The sequence below is a fragment of the Cornus florida genome, unplaced genomic scaffold (assembly GCF_030987335.1).
Source record: "Cornus florida cultivar Cherokee Brave unplaced genomic scaffold, ASM3098733v1 CherokeeBrave_3.0.0_Hap2_Chr02, whole genome shotgun sequence".
In the NCBI taxonomy this organism is placed as follows: domain Eukaryota; kingdom Viridiplantae; phylum Streptophyta; class Magnoliopsida; order Cornales; family Cornaceae; genus Cornus; species Cornus florida.
The window spans coordinates 1,274,659-1,291,508 of record NW_026775572.1 but is presented as its reverse complement, the minus strand read 5'-3'; the positions used below and the strand labels follow the sequence as shown (position 1 = coordinate 1,291,508).

General features: G+C 33.1%; 2 protein-coding genes across 3 annotated transcripts; both read left to right on the top strand.

Moving 5' to 3' along the window:
- The first annotated feature begins 6,562 nt into the window (after window positions 1–6,562).
- Window positions 6,563–9,654, top strand: LOC132291258 (uncharacterized). 2 transcript variants are annotated; one of them, XR_009476077.1, is made up of 3 exons: window positions 6,563–7,096; window positions 8,546–9,480; window positions 9,579–9,654. XR_009476077.1 is itself a non-coding variant. In XM_059790264.1 (2 exons), exons 1-2 carry the CDS (start codon window positions 7,009–7,011, stop codon window positions 9,379–9,381), a joined length of 924 nt encoding a protein of 307 aa, XP_059646247.1. In that variant the 5' UTR covers window positions 6,563–7,008; the 3' UTR covers window positions 9,382–9,654. The 2 variants fall into 2 exon arrangements, 1 of the variants encoding a protein (XP_059646247.1); XM_059790264.1 differs by having other exon boundaries at window positions 8,546–9,654.
- Window positions 9,655–10,249: 595 nt separating this feature from the next.
- On the top strand, window positions 10,250–16,169 carry LOC132291242 (U4/U6 small nuclear ribonucleoprotein PRP4-like protein). The gene is given in 5 exon segments (XM_059790263.1): window positions 10,250–12,543; window positions 13,136–13,589; window positions 13,697–13,894; window positions 13,995–14,076; window positions 15,668–16,169. Coding segments are annotated over 5 exon segments (1,716 nt in total). The 5' UTR covers window positions 10,250–11,656; the 3' UTR covers window positions 15,763–16,169.
- Window positions 16,170–16,850: the final 681 nt, after the last annotated feature.

Genomic DNA, 16,850 nt, shown 5'->3' with positions numbered 1-16,850 from the left:
AGGGGACAGTCTGTCCTTGTTTGAATATATATATATTGGTAGATACATATACGTGTACACTGTACATAGATACCATATGTATGAAAACAATAGTATTACACACGCCCCGACCTACTCTTATTTTTTAATTTATTTTTAGTATTATATACTAGTAATTTTTTTTTTTCTCTGTTGAATTATATACTTACGAAATTTTAATGTTGCTCAAATGAAATTAAAAGAAATTTTTTTATTTTTGGCCCCCTAAGGCAATTTCTTGGATTGGTCTCAAAATTATTATTACATATATTTATATTATTGTAATAGAAGTGAGTGAATTCTGGGGCATGGCCACGTTTTGTATAATTCACAAACATGCATAGCATAGCAAGAGACATAAAGTTGGGCATTCAATTTTGAGTAAGGGGCGTGGTAGTACAATGTATTACCACACCCTCATAAAGGGAAATATGCAGTGTCAATGATGTTATCAGACGATCCTGACATGGCCATTCATATATAAGGACCTACCCTACCTACAAGGAGATAACAGAGTATGTCATGTTGCCTCCGCCTCCAATTCACAAGGGTAGGTTAGGTAAATACATGCATTACCGCTTTGTCGGATTAATACAGACGAGTTCAGTATTAGTTGTAATTTATATTCAATTCGTTTATAACAAGTTAAGTGCGAGTTAGGTGAAATTTAACCGGGTCAACTCGTCATAACCCGTCAACCTCTTTTTTGTAAAGAAAAAAAAAAAAAAAGAGATTGAATATGTCATGGTGCCTCCGCCTCAGTCCACAAGGGGTAGGTTTGGTAAATATATTTATTAATGCTTTGTTGACCCACTACTTTTTGTTGCTTCATACTAAATATATTCCTAACTCCAATTCAAAGTAGTTAAATTAGCTCTTATGAATTGTAGCTTTAACATTAACTACTATAGACTTACATTTTTGGTCTCATTTATGTTGAATCAGCTCCTGCCCATGACATATAAAGAGTAACATTTTGCCCCTGCTAATTCATCATTTTCCTCATTATTATTATTATTATTATTTTGGTAAGGATATAATTATTACATTCAAATAACATTTTATTATTATTATTATTTTCATTTTCAATATTTTAAAAACTGTTATAATAGGCTGAAAGGTGGCAAAGTCAAGATGTCTCAAAAGTTTGAAATCTCTATCTTCGTTCAAAAAGACGAGGTCAGAGGAATGACGCGGTAAAATTTAAACGCTTTTTACGCTCTCTTCATAATATATACATACCTTTTACGCTTCTTAACTAAGCGTATATAACTCCTCCATAGCTTTCCCTACTCTCTTAGCCAAGCCTGTGTCCACGTGGCAGGGCGGCTTGATGCCACACATCAAAATAGTTTCTAAAATAGGTGTTATCACGTTAATTATATTAATATAATACTAATAATTTTTATTTAACAATAATTCACTCTGCTTAATTTGCAAATCAATTAAATTAAAAAGTGCAAAAGAAAAATATACACCTAATATTGAATAAGTATTGATATGTAAGAATTTTAAATTTGGAGCAGAAGAAATCAAAATGGTGTGAGATTAATTGTTGTGTGAAAAAAGAATAAAAAAAAATGAAGTAATAATAAGATACTACTTCCTCCCATGTTATCTATCCCATGGTATTATAAATTTTTAAGGGGACGCGTTTAATTTTAAAATTATTAATATGTCCTTTTAAGTTTAGATATAAATTATCAAGTTGGGAGATTTTTAAAATTTTAAAGAACAATTATAAAAAGATAACATTTATCTTAGTTTCACTTTTGAAATGGCCAATTAATATGGGTCATTTCAAAAGGAAAATGGGGACAAGAAGGGAGTAAAACTTTTGTATTGACCATTAGAAGAGCATGTGCATTTATTTTGTAATTAATACAAGAAATGAAACATAATTAATACGTAGTAAAAAGAAATAATCCTCTCCGACCGGTCCATTTTTCCTTTTAAGAATATCTCAAATTAGTTATTTCATTTTAAAAATTAAATTAAAATAAATGTTATAGACAATGTGATAATTTTAAAAGGATAATGAATTAATTGTATGGACAAAGAAAGTATACAAGTAAGGGCAATACTTGGACTTCTTCCTTCCATGTTTAGGATTGCAATCAAATTCGCATTAGTAATTGACTGTTTGAGTTCGACTTAAAAAAAATTTATCAAAATCGAGCGTAGATGTAGGGGTGTTGGTACAACTAACCTACACTCATCAAACTCAAGCACCACTTGTTTGGTTCATTTAAAAGTGGATTTTATATATATATATATATATTAAAAAAAAAAAAAAGGAAACAAAGAATTTGTTCAATTATATATTCACTGGTCTACTAAATCAATACAGCTATTTAAACTCGGACGGTTTAATATATAACTCCAAAATTTAATTATTTTTTCAAAATTACACAAGTAAGTTGGAACTTGGAAGTGTTTATATATAAATAATTCAAATTAATGTGTGATGACTGTGATCCTATTATGTCAACATACTAAGAGGGCCAAAAAAAAAAAAATCTTTACTAAGACATGTTAACTTACAAAATATATATCATAAATGATTTGACACAGTGATTAACAACATCGAAATACAAAATTTGATCAAATACAATTAGACAATAATACAAATGATGGGTTTATTCCCCCCTTTAATGCCATTTTTTTTTTTTTAATCAAAAATTCAAGCAAACTCACACACCTTCTATACATTATGCCTCTAAGCTCATCATTTCGGTTTAGCGAGAGAGGGAAACTAATAGTACACTATTAGTGCCTATGGATGTGATGCCACTTTCTCTTTATTCAAATTAAGCGCACATACCATCTGTAAAGTATATTTTTATATAATAAAGTGCAGAAAACATCATTAAAGTATGTTTACAGTGCATATTACATTATTTACGTACAAAAAATACCCTTAAAGTTTTAATTTAATGCAAATAGGTCTTTGTGACAAATTTAAACCCTAAGTTGATTAAATTATTCTTACACAACCATTTTATAAAATATATAAAAATAAATAATTTTGTAAAATGATAAAAAAAATGACAATATTGGGGATGCCCCTCTTATGCAAAAAACACATCCCTAAAGTTTCAATCGGGTACAAGTAGGTCTCTCTAACAAATTTAAACTCAAAATTGACTAAATTACCCTTATTGAACCATTTTATAAAATAAAAAATAAATAATTTTATAAAATAACCGAAAACGACATTATTGGAGGAAGCCGGCAATGGACAAGTAATGATAAAAATATAAAAGTATAAAATAAAAGTAAAGATAAAAATAGAAAATAAATAAATAAATAAAGTGTAAATTAAAGAAAACAAAAATTTTCCAAATTTTTTTTTTTTGTTTAACAGTGTTAGTACAAAAAAATATATATATATATAGTATAAAAGAGTAAACTGAAATTTCAAAAAATTTAAATCATTGTTTTACAAATTCTCAAAGTTAAAAAAAAAAAAAAAAAATGTTTAGAGATATATATAAAGAGCAAATTTTAAAATATATATATAAGGTAATGTGCACATAATACCCATATATTATGAGATAAGTAGCATATATACTCCCTTGGGCATTTTCGAAAAAGTAAAAGAGCAAAACGGGTATTACAACATGTTTTGTTTGTGCCCCTCATTTTGGGTCGTTACAATTAATTTATGTCAGATGGGGTATTTTTGCACAATATAAAAATATTAGGAATGTTTTTTGTATACTTTTTTCAAATAAATGGTAAAAATGCTACGCAGAGTATACTTTAGGGGTATTTTTTGCACTTGTCCCTACTTTATATATATATATATATAACATATATACAAATGCATCTATCTATCTCTTGGACACAATTAACTCCCTCAAATATGTTCAATAGTCGGCTATTTTTTAGAGTTAAATCACTCATTCATCACACAACATTATGGAGATAACAATTGTACACCCACAACACTATTTTACATAATTTAGCAAATTCGATCTGCAACTACGACAATGGAAAGATATATTTTCACTATTATGAATTAGGAAGAGAATATACAACCAAATATCAAAACTCAACTCACTCACTCATTATGTCTTTTGAGGCTATATCTATACACTTGAAAATTACATATATTTTCCTCTATCCTCACAATATTCACTCTTAAATCCTTTACACATTATTTATTTATTTTTTATTTTTTTTTATATCTGTCTAATTCCTTGTTAGACAAATATTCCTCAATTTGCCTCTAAGGATCAGTCTTCAACTCTAAAATAACACTTTTATCTTTGACGTTCAACTTTTCTTGAATTGGTTTAGTTAGAATTACAATCATGTCTAAATGGTTCAAGAGAGAAAGTTAAATCAGTTCCAATCTAAGTTGCATAAAGTGAGAGCGGGAGCAAATTTGAGAGCGAAAGCGTGAAAAGGTAAAATTAAATTACAAATAATAAAAATTTGAACGACAGCGCGTCCAGAACGTAAAAGTGACACCAGTTGTAAAAGATTGTGTAATTTGGGTTCCAACTAAGTTAAATGTGTTCATTTACGCAGGAATGCTACTCACTGCACCGGAATCCGACCCACAAAACCCAAACACTGTAAGTCCATATCATCTATATTATATATATATATATATATATATGTATTGTACTATATACATATGTATTTAGCAACTTTATTTGCGTATGGGTGTTTGAGTAATTATGACCATTCACAAGCACAAACAAGTGAAAGAAAAAAAAACCACGAGTACGCACAAGTGGAAAAAAAAAAAACACAAGTACACACAAGTTAAACTCTGCCACCGACTCGACGTAAGTCGTTTAAGTAGCAAAATAAAGGAAAAAACCACCGCCACTCGAGCTTCCTTCCCTATTATGCGCGTGTAAGTTTGTTTGTTTGTGTTTTTTTTTTTTTTTTTTTTTTAAAAAAAGAAAGTAAAATGATAAAATTACTCCTCAAAAGTTGCTGTAAGTGTATATTTTATATTAAAATAATTATAAAGTGTATAAGAAATTATTAGAGTCGATAAATCGGATTATACTAAACTAAACTATATAATTTAATTTGAATATGTTATGGAATGGTTTGATTCTTGTTTTAAAAATTAAAGAAGTATATGAAAACAAAATAAACAAATGAAAATGAAACAGTTGACAATAACACTTGTTCAAGTTTAATTTATAAAGAGACTAAATAGTATATCTGTCGAATATCACAATAAATAAGATTATATATATATATATATATTAAAATTTGAGTTTTTATTTGATTGGTATATATGCATGTGTTATCTAAAATCACATAGCACAGTAGTGCGAAAATAGTTCTAAAATTTGTGCGCTTGTAAACTTATGTACTACTAAATGGATATATGTGCACATGTATCAAATGTTTTCAATATTTGTAAATATGTTAAAGACCATGATATACTTTGTGAAATAATAAAAATGTAATTTTATTAACACCTTTGAGTTATATTAATCTTATTTCTTTTATGTTTAGAGATACATAATATTAGTAATATTCAAAATACAAAAAATTATAGTATATATATATATATATTTTATTTTAAAAAAAATACGATATGAGAAATTTACATATTAAGAAATGTTCTTTACAAGAAAAATCGTTATAAAATTGAGGATTCACAAATTAAATTAAGTAATTCACATAATGAATTCGAGGATTAACAAAATTAAATTAACAAATTGATGAAAGATCTGTTTCCAAAGTGCCAATTCACGTGAGAAGCACGAAAGTAATACTCTTTTAGAAAAAGAATTGTGTGACTTAATATATTTTACATATATACATTGCAAAATCCAAAACCATATAATTGAACTGATAATCTACCGATGGGTTCAATTTTAATATTTTTTGAAATTTATTGGATTGATTGGATTTTGATTCATTCCACCATCTGATCAAATTCAACCTTTATGGACTCCCATGTAAGTACATTTTATTCAAAATTAAAATGGAAGATTACATTTTATAATAATTATAGTGTGTACTAGTGCGATTTAAAAGATATTTTTATCTTTCTAATTTTAAAAATAAAACAGAAGGATGCAAGTGAAGTAAAGTATATATACTGTTTTTATACTCTTTTTAATGAGTAAAAAATAATATTAGAAAGTGAAGTAAAAAAAGAAAGGAAAAAAAAAATCATGCATATATATTTTATAATGTGATGATTATGAAATTTAGAATAAAATAATACTAATATTTTATGACTTTTATCTGCAAAAAAAGTGTGCACCAATAGGAGTCCAGCTCTTTGAATTTTTAGTTTTATTTTTTTAAATTTTTTTCCTTCCCTTTTATAGCTATCAATTAATGAGATGCTCTATTTATTTATTTATTTATAAAATGAGATGCTCTATTTAACAAACCATTGTTAAATTTTTTTTTTTTTTTGACGTGGAGTGCACGAGCCTATGAAGTAATTTCTCGGTTGCATCCTAATCAGAGGAGGAGTAGGACTTAGCGTTGTAATTTAGCTGAAAAGCGAGGGGCTATAAATAAAAAGAACAACAACACCTGCTTGATTTGTGAGAACAAAACAACGCACCAGACGTTTCAAACATTGGGAGTTTCCTTTTCTTGATCACTCTCGAAAACCCTTAACTTCTCAGAATTCTTTTGCACCGATCAAACCATTTTCAGCTTCTGATCTTCTTTCTGACAAGAATATCAGAAACCCATGTTAGATTTTTTCTGAGAAAACTGTTATTTTCTTTTCTTGTTTCAATTTTCTGTGCAAAATCCCAGGTTCTGAAACTGTCGCTCTTAATGTGAAATTGAGTTTCTGACCCCATAATTCTGCCAAAATTTTACAACCCTCTTCGTTTCCTTTCTTCTTCCTTTTATTTAGGCTTACAAATTTTGGTCTCTGGTACCGTTCTTCTGTGTTCGTGTTTTTTATTTTTTTACTTTTTTGGATTTTGTTTTTTCATAAAAACACGAACGAGGGTGTTTATTTGATTATGTGTTTTGATGATGGATAATTGGAGAAGGAAAAGGGGTGATAATTATTGCCAAGAATCTGCAAAAACAAGATCTCAGAACAAAAAGCCACCTCTGGGTATGTTTACTTTCTGTTTCTTGTTGTTCTTTTATTATAGCTTTTATTTATTCATTTATTGTATTTTATGTTATATGATTTTGTTCCATTAAATTCTCTTGAATATGGTTTATTTACAGTGTATTTTTGGTAGACGAAAGTTTGAGTTTTTTATGATTTTGACAAGGATTTGTGAATGTTGATAATTATCTTATACCTATGCTGGGAGTTTTTTGAGGTTTAGGTTTTAAAGGTTTATTATTTTGTTTAAATGTAATTTTGCTGCTGAGAATGCTTTTCTTTAGAAAGTAATGTTTTGATTATGAAGACTGCTTTTCTTTTTAGCCAGTATTTTTTGGGGGTTCACTAGGATTTTTTCTTGTTGGTATAAATGTTTTATGCTTCGTTTTTTTCTGTTTAAATGTGGTTTATCTGTTACACTTTATGGGTTTTTTAAGCACCGGCAGAGCTTCTTTGCTTACGTGCTTATCAGTTCTAATATAATTCATTAACTTCCTTACTTCTTCCTGATCGTGGTTTTTGGGAGGTTTTTAGTGAAGGGAAGTGAGTTTTCTGAATTTTATTTTTTCATGTTGCATTGTGGTTGATTTAATATGTGAGAATTGGGAAATTGATGTTGAATTTTTATTGTTTGGCATTTATGTGTGTTTTTAGAACTGTGCTGCAGTGTTATTAACACTTGCATGCATACTAGGAAGCTCCTGGCTGAAATGTTTTATATGTGGTTCTGTATCTCGAGAAGCTATAGGGTACCCTGGTAGTGGTTTTTAATTTCCCTCGGCCAATCAAAACACCCCATTTCCTATTATCAAGGTAAATGGGTTGTTCAGATTGGCTGGGGGTATTTAGTAACCCCTACCCCCGGGGTAGGGTAGTGTATATTTTTCCTTGTATCTCAATTATGGGACAAATATGAGAAATGAACTTGAAAAACACTCGAAATATTGTTGCATGTGAAGTACTTTAGAATTAATTAGAAAGAAACTAGGAATGTCCAAAAATAAATGATGAATGTGGCAGAAGAATGATGTGTAAATCAGGAATTGGTGTACGTCTGTTTGAGTGCCGTTATCATTCATTATTGTTGTCGTTTTCGAACACAAAAATTTCCTTTCTTAAAACTTTAGGATTTGTTTCATGTGTGCCTTCTATTCATTTCTTTTTGTCATATTTTATTGACACGTAAAAGGTAAAGGAAGAGAGATTGTCGATTTCCATTAGTGTTTCTGATGAATATCCACCGTGTTTTTTTGGGCATTAATTGAAATTTCTGGCTTGTTTCCTATATCTGTTTCTCAGATCATTTGTCTATTTCTTTCCCTATTTGGGAACTATGCTTTGGTTTTCTTTTTTAGCACATTTTGTTTCCTGTTGTTTATATCTGGTTTTAGTATATATGGTTGGTCTGCCTGTGTAGTTGAAAACTTACATTTTACTTCTTTTCTCCAGGTAGTTGGCAGCCAACTGTGCCTTCATGGGAGAAGAAATTCTGCACTTCAGTTGGTTCAGTTCCATGGTGTAAGCTCTTGGAAACCAAGAAGTTTATGTACCTTTATGACAATGTGGTGAAATGGAACGATTCTGCAGGGGAAGAGGCATTCTACAATGCCAAGAACCGGTTCTGGGCAGAAATAAATGGCCTTCCCTGTGACATATCACTGCCTGATCCAAATATATATATTGATGAAATAGATTGGAATTCCAACATTGATCCCGAGCTGCTATTGGATTTGGAACGCGAATATGTCATTCCTGATGGGGGAGAAAAAGATGAGAAGGTTGTGATTTTTGGTAAACAACTCCTTTCGAATCAATCATTTTCTTGCACTGGCTGGGGAGAAGAAGAGGACGACTTAAAGAAGGCGACTAACTCATCTTTGGATAATAATAAAAATCTGTTGGCGCTTAATTGTACTCACGATGTTGGCGCTGGTGCTGTGAGAGAGAATGGCTGGGGAGATGTTTGTGATGATGAGGCCATGAAGGACAGTGGATGGGGAGATGGTTGGAACAATTCCCAGAGTTTGAATCAATGGGAGAACAATAATAATGAGTCTCAGAATTTGAAAGACAGTACCGATAGAGTTTGGGGAACACAGGATGTCAACAACGGAATGAGTGAAGGCAGTGTTAGGTACATGTCAAGATACAAAACCTTGAGGTTTCATGGCAATGAGCATCAGAGGAGTCGTGAGTGGAGGAATGGGAAGGTGAGGAAAAGGGCAAATTTTGTTTATGAACGACCTTTTTCAGATAAAAGACCAGCTTCAAAGCAGTGGACTTGAGTATCAGTGTGACCGACCAGTCAGACATAGTGGATCATGCAAAAGCAGGAAATCCATGGGACTTGAGAGAGACCAGTTTTTTCGAATCTGAAGTAAATAGTATGTTGTCAATTTGATTCTATATTAAATTGTGGTGTGTATCAGAAAGAATGGCGCGTAATGGCGCCAAGTAATGGTACTGTATTTCGGTTTTGCAGTTTTTCTTCTCTGAGATTTTGAACGCTCGTGACATTGGGGGAGGATATATAATATCAGATAGTATGTTTGTTCTTCTCTCTTTAGCACACAGTGGTGTTGAAATTTTGATGATTTTCTTTGGTAGGTGAAGTACAGATGTTTTTAGATGGATGCGTCATGCATTTATTTTTTGATTAGTTATGGGTACAAATAGTTGTATATTGTTTTCATTTTTGTCTTTTTGGTTGTTAACATTAGTAATTGAGATTTGTTGTGTGGGACAATTGTTAATGTTAGGCTACGTCAGGTTATATATATAATGAATGTCATTACAAAATAGACATTCTAGCCATCACTGTATTTGTACGCATAATTATATCTTGTTTGTCGCACCGCACCCATAGGTTGGGTCAGGCCGGGGCCGAACCGGAATTAAAAACTTGGTGCCCAACCTAGTTGATTATAAGATTAAAGACTGATCCTGCTTTAAATTTGGATTCAGTCTGAATTTAACTGAAGGGAAGGTTGGGCCTTCTTGGTAATTTGTCAAATGAGAGAACAATTCTCAAACAAAGACTTTTATATAAAAATAGGTCTTTTTATATATTGGAGTTTTTAAAATAATTTTAAAAAAAATTGAATCAAGTACAGAAAATTGAATTTCAGTTCTCATAAAATTATTTTAGATTGATAAATCAAGCAGACTTTTTTTTTTTCTTCACAAAATTGAAGAAAAGTTTATTCATGTAACCGTTTTTAAGTTCACATTTTACTCTCTGATTAAACTTGGGAGAGAATTGAAAACAAAAAACAAAAATCAATGAATCAAAGGCAATCAATAATTAAGGTTTTGAAATTGAAAAACCAACCAATCCTATATTCCTATGTATCACTGAGCATTCAATTTATCTTTCATACTTATTCTATAACTTTAATTATTTTACAATCGAGTAGAAGTTTGTAAGGATATACAAGGCAGAGGCAGAGGTTTGGCTACGAAGTGGAAGGGCTACCGTGGTCGGAGGTGTATATTTCGTCAGTGTACTACTGCGATCAGTGACTGTAACTGCGTCACCGCCTGACGTGGAGTCCTACCTGGTGGCCGCCGATAATCCTTCTCCCACTGTGCGGCGGCTGCGCTTCCGGTTTGAAATACGACCAAGATGGACACATATACTCACATCCTCTCTTCTATACACACCATTAAGACCAAGGTTAATGATTTTCTTTTACTGTAATTTTCTTCTTCTTCTTCTTCTTCAAAACGTGCAATGAGAATTAGACTCTGTTGATGGGTGTTATATACTCATTTGGCTTTCACTTATTTGCTTTTGCTCCCTTTGTGGTTTCTACTGCTGACAGGTTTTTAGCTTTGTGGTCTCTCCCTCTTTATTAGTTTTTTGTTAAGAGTTCTATGTATCGATATATACCCCTTCAGCATATTTTTCATTTTATTTTATAAAAACCCTAACTTGCATCTGGTGGCTGAGAAATTGTAGGAAAATCAAAGTTTCTGATTTGATTTTTATTTTACTCTTCTTTGTTTTGGCATTTTTAAGTTTTGAGTATTTCTTTTTTCTTTTCGGATTTGGGATTTGGTTGTCAACATTTTTTAAAGGAGGTATACTTTTCAAACATTAGTTTAAAGAATAGGGTTGAATTGATTTGTAAAATCCATGTCAGCAAGAATTTGGAACTCAAATTTGTCACCATTGGGTTTCAGTGACGATGATCTTTTAGTATGGAGGGCATACATTGATAGGTTCCTAGGCATTTCTTTGAGACTTGAGATCTTTATATTAGAGTTCTGCTTTCCAATTTTAGTGTGTGTCTTTTGATTCTTTTTGGCTTCCCTTAATTTTGATTTAATAATTGTTTAATTAACCCTTTGTTATACAAATGTATTCTGGTGGTTTGGCTTTGACTACATTCTTCACATTTTGTGACTTAATGTGTAATTTTTAAGGGTTTATTTTATTTTATTTTTTTAGCATCATTTATGAGAAATTCCATATGCAGAAGAAAAGTAGTAGATAAATAGTCTCAATTCACCTGTAAGAACAAAAATAGTTGTTTGAGTATTTGATGTTCAGGCATCATGGAGGTAGACGAGGAAATTTTTGTCTCAACCTCCCTTGACGAGCCTGTGGTTGCAATGACTAATGGGCAGAATGTGGTTTCTGCAACTGATCGAATTCCACCACTACCAGTTCAACCTGTCATTCCACCACTAATCCCACCTGCAACTGTGCCTCCTATTGCCCCAATTCCCTGAGCATTGGCACCTCTCCCTGCCTGTCCACCTGTCCTTAGGCCACACCGGCCACAAAATGGTGAGACTGGGGGTGGTGATTCAGATTCTGACCACGACGACTCGGGCCTTAATAAGACTGCTGCAGATTCAGCTGCAGAATATGAGATTTCAGAAGAGAGCAGACTGGTCAAGGAGCAGCATGAGAAAGCTATGCAAGAACTTCTGATGAAGAGACGTGCTGCTGCTCTTGCGGTGCCTACTAATGACATGGCTGTGCGGGTTCGTCTCCGAAGGCTTGGCGAACCCGTAACTCTTTTTGGAGAAAGGGAGATGGAAAGACGGGACCGTTTGCGAATGCTTATGGCAAAGCTGGATGCTGAAGGGCAATTGGAGACGCTCATGAAAGCTCACGAAGAGGAGGAAGCTGCAGCTTCTGCAACAACAACAGAAGGAGCTGATGACGAAATGGTTCAGTATCCATTTTATACTGAAGGCTCAAAAGCTCTTTTAGAAGCTCGATTGGACATTGCTAAATATTCTATTTTGAGGGCAGCTTTACGTCTACAGCGTGCTAGGAGGAAAAGGGATGATCCAGATGAAGACGTGGATGCAGAGATTGATTGGACTTTGAAGCAGGCTGGAAGCTTGGTCCTTGATTGCAGTGAAATTGGAGATGATCGGCCACTTTCAGGATGTACCTTTTCACATGATGGAAAGATGCTTGCCACGTGGTACTCTCTCTCTCTACCCTCAGTATGCATTATTTGTGTGAGCATTTATGTTTATAGATGCCTTCCATGTGGTCAGACCAAGAAAATCTCCTTGTTGTAATTAGGGTATATTGTTTCCCCCTCTCTCCCCATTTTTTTTCTTTGTTTCCCTTATTGCCTTCTTCAAAGCATTTAAGTTAGTTTTTTCTGGTATTGGGCATATTGACAAGTCCCGTTCTTTAAAATAACTTCTGTTTCACAATTAAGGAGCCTCGTCTTTGTCTGAGGTCTTAGCAGATAATACAACTTCATCTCCCTTTTGAGGCATCTGAATTGCAGAAGTTATAACTTGTGCGTGGAAAGAATTATTATTACTATTTTTCATAATTATTATTATTATTTTTGCACTGGATGGAGATAATGAATATAGAAGTCACGGGAGGAGTAGACAAAAACGAACTACTTGTTATACATTGTATAATTCCACCATTTTAGGAGAGTTAGGAATTTGCTGGTATTATGGTTTAAAAATAGTTTGTTACTAATTGCACTAACTGTCTGGAATTATATTTCCATTGCTTTTTTATTTTATTTTTTCTCTCTTTTGGGTTAGTGCTTTAAATGGAGTTGCCAAATTATGGAGCATGCCTCAAGTAAAAAAGGTTTCTGCTTTAAAGGGACACACAGAACGTGCAACTGATGTTGCATTTTCTCCTACAGACAACTATATAGCAACTGCATCTGCTGATCGCACTGCAAAGTTATGGAACACAGATGGGTCTCTCATAAAGACGTTTGAGGGGCATTTGGATCGTCTAGCTCGTATTGCCTTCCATCCATCAGGGAAGTACTTTGGCACTACCAGCTTTGACAAGACTTGGAGATTATGGGATATCGATACTGGTGTAGAGTTGCTTCTCCAAGAAGGTCACAGTAGAAGTGTATATGGGTTATCCTTTCATCATGATGGATCTTTAGCAGCATCCTGTGGATTGGATGCACTTGCTCGAGTATGGGATCTTCGGTCTGGGAGAAGTATTCTTGCCTTTGAAGGGCATGTCTAGCCGGTGGGACTCCAAACTTTGTTACAATATCATTTTTTTGAAAAAAATTCCTGGGTGGTTTGGAATGAAATTGTCCTCTGAAATACTGTTATATGTGGTTTCTTTTTCAGGTTCTTGGTATTAGTTTTTCTCCCAATGGCTATCACTTGGCTACTGGTGGTGAAGACAATACTTGTCGAATTTGGGATTTAAGGAAGAGGAAATCCTTGTACACCATACCTGCTCACTCAAATCTTATTTCTCAAGTCAAATTTGAGCCTCAAGATGGGTATTTTCTGGTCACTGCTTCATATGATATGTCTGCTAAGGTAACAATTTCTCTCTTCTACCATGACTGTATCCTAGATATTGGATCTTTAGAATATATCATTTCATGTTAGGCATAAGTCTTTTGTTTATTTATGTCAGGTATGGTCATCCAGAGATTTTAAGCCTGTCAAGACGCTATCTGGTTATGAAGCAAAAGTTACATCATTGGATGTGGTAGGAGGTGAGTTTTCTTCTACTTTGAAGAACCCAAGTATGCATAAAATCCTGATATATGTGTTTGCATGTCTTTGTGTATGTGTTTCAAATATAAACGACCATGTTTTGCCATTTCATATGCTTATGAAGCAACACCTTAATAAATTTATAGCGGCCTGCTATGTTCAGTTTTAGCATTGTTTCTGAAACCCAAATAGTTGTCATGTTTAGAGTATCCTGATTTGTTGCAATCTATCTTGCTACATATTCCTACTTTGAGAACTGTGTTGTGTTTTCAATAAAAACTTCCTGTTACTTGAAATATCTACAATATATATTTCAATCTCATATTTAATATCGGAATGATACTATATGAGAAAAACTTTTATTCATACTGTTGTATTAATAGACCATGAATTTTGTGAAGACAGCTCATGCTAATGAGAGTCGTGTGCGAGTGTGTTTATGCGTGTCATTTTAGGATACATGGACATTATATAGTCTTGCGTCCAAGAGTTGGGCTCATGTGTGAGGTTAGAAGTTAAAAATATTGTAACATTGAGGGGATAGATTACAAAATTCTCACATAAAGGGATTTAAGCCTTAAGGTAATTTAAAAACATGATTTCATTTAAAATTATGAAAACATGTGCAATTATTTGCAAAATCTTTAGAAGCAAATATTTTCAAACTTTGATTGAAAGAAGTGGGAAAGCTTCATTTTCTTACCGAGGACATAGGTGAGAAGAAAACTGTGGATTATTCCTATTTATCATTTGTAAAATTACTACCCAAAAAAAAAAAAAAAAAAAGGAAAATTTTGTTTCTATTCAAGAAGTAATTCCTCTCCATCTTCGTCCAATTCCACCTCTGGTGAAAACTGAACTTTACACTATTACCTTGCTTCCTTCTTCCTTACCCATATCCATTTTTTTCTTAGCCAGCAGTGGGCTTTGCTACTAAAATCGAGCTATATGCTCTTTAGAATGTTTGAGAAAAACATTTGAGATGGGATTACTAGACCTAATATTATACAGGTGAGTGGTACTGATGCCAAGTTCTCGATGCCTGTGATGCTGCTTGAAAATGTGGCATGGGGACACAATAACACTAATTAAAGTATTCGTCGAAGAAAACACTAAATTGAAGTATTTAAATAATCAGAAAATATGACTTGTGTGCCAGAAACATGTCAAGAAACAGAATGAATAGTAGCAGCAGCAGCAGCGCCGGCAAAAGTAATAATGATATTAAATATTGGCATCTAGGTGCTAGTATGCACTCTGTATGTGAATTTTGATTTGGGCGATGAAATGGAAATTGTGGTTATAATATGGATTCTTAATCCTTGTTCTATGTTTTCCAGAATGTGTATGATTCAATATCCTTGCTTGTAAGTTCATTTTGTGCCCATCGAAATTGAATAAAAAAAATTCCTTATGGAAAATAATGCCACAATCTTTCAGTATCAGTCAAGGCACAAGATTTGATGAATGTTTTCTCAACTTTGGTTAATAAAAATTGGTTATCTAGACTATCTTCTGGTTACTACTGTACAAAGCTTCTCCATTTGAGTTCAGCAGTCCACTATCGTGATTGTTGTTATTTGGTGGCAGATGGACAGTACATTGCAACTGTTTCACATGATCGGACTATCAAGCTATGGTCAAGCAGAAACAATGGAAAGGAGAAGGCTATGGATATTGACTAAAATGCCTTTTGAATTCCTCTTTCCGTCAGTGAGAAGACATAATTGTGGTGGCTTATATCTTTTACTAGTTTTATTTAGAGCCCAAAACATACAGAATGCTCATTGGAATTTCCATGTCTCAAATGCCGATGTTCGCCGTCCAAGATTAACCTTTGCTGTTGAGCATCTTTCAGCAATAGTGGCGCACTTGGCCTCCACAATGACAATGGTTGTGTGATCCATCATCATCCATGCAAGGAAAAAAATTGCATCTTGAGAGATGATAGTATGCGATTTGCTTTTCCTATAACTATGTACCCGAGTCAACGATGGACATAATGTTTGTATCTGCAGAGATCATTTTGACCGTCTCATAATTTGATTTTTCTCATATGAAGGTTCATTCGTTGATTGAAGATTTTCAGCTATTTTGAGAGCAGCTGCTTTTGGTTCTCTGAGTTTTACATTGCATGTCATTTAAATGCAATGATTCGTTAAAACGTGACAGAATGTTGCTTGCTTTTCAAGAATTTTAACTGGAAATTCTTATCTAGAATTTGTTGTATTTCTAAGTTATTTAGAGGGTATTACTCATTAGTGAGTGAGTGATGAAGAATGGTTTTCACACCTTGTAACAGACAAGGACTAATCTTCCATATAGGGGTATTGTAACAAGTGAGCGCTTGTCCATTTACTCAAAAGCTCAGCTGGTAGTGCTGCATACCCACCCATTTATACCAAACCACTTTTCCATTCAGATTTGATGTGAGACAAATTATTCTTGTAACATTCTCCCCCACCTAAACTTGCAACGCCTTCGTTGCGGTTCGGGCCACCTTGCTTATTTGGATGCCTTTCGGGCCGGGCGCTTGTTGTGGCACCGGATCAAAGATTGGATCTAACTCTGATACCAATTATAACGGGTGGACGCTTGCCGATTTATTCAAAAGTTCAAGTTGTTGAATAATACTGCATACCCACTCATTTATAGCCAATTACTTTTCTATCCGGATCCGATGTAAGACAAATGATCCTTGTTACAGGTATTCACTGCCAATTTGATAATTTGGGATCAATCAAATGTGTTGGACACAAATGAAAGTTGAGTC

Coding starts and splice junctions, on each gene's coding strand:
- LOC132291258 (XM_059790264.1), top strand. CDS start 7,009: ATGATGGATAATTGGAGAAGGAAAAGGGGTGATAATTATTGCCAAGAA. Junction 7,097..8,545: donor GAACAAAAAGCCACCTCTGG/GTATGTTTACTT, acceptor TCTTTTCTCCAG/GTAGTTGGCAGCCAACTGTG.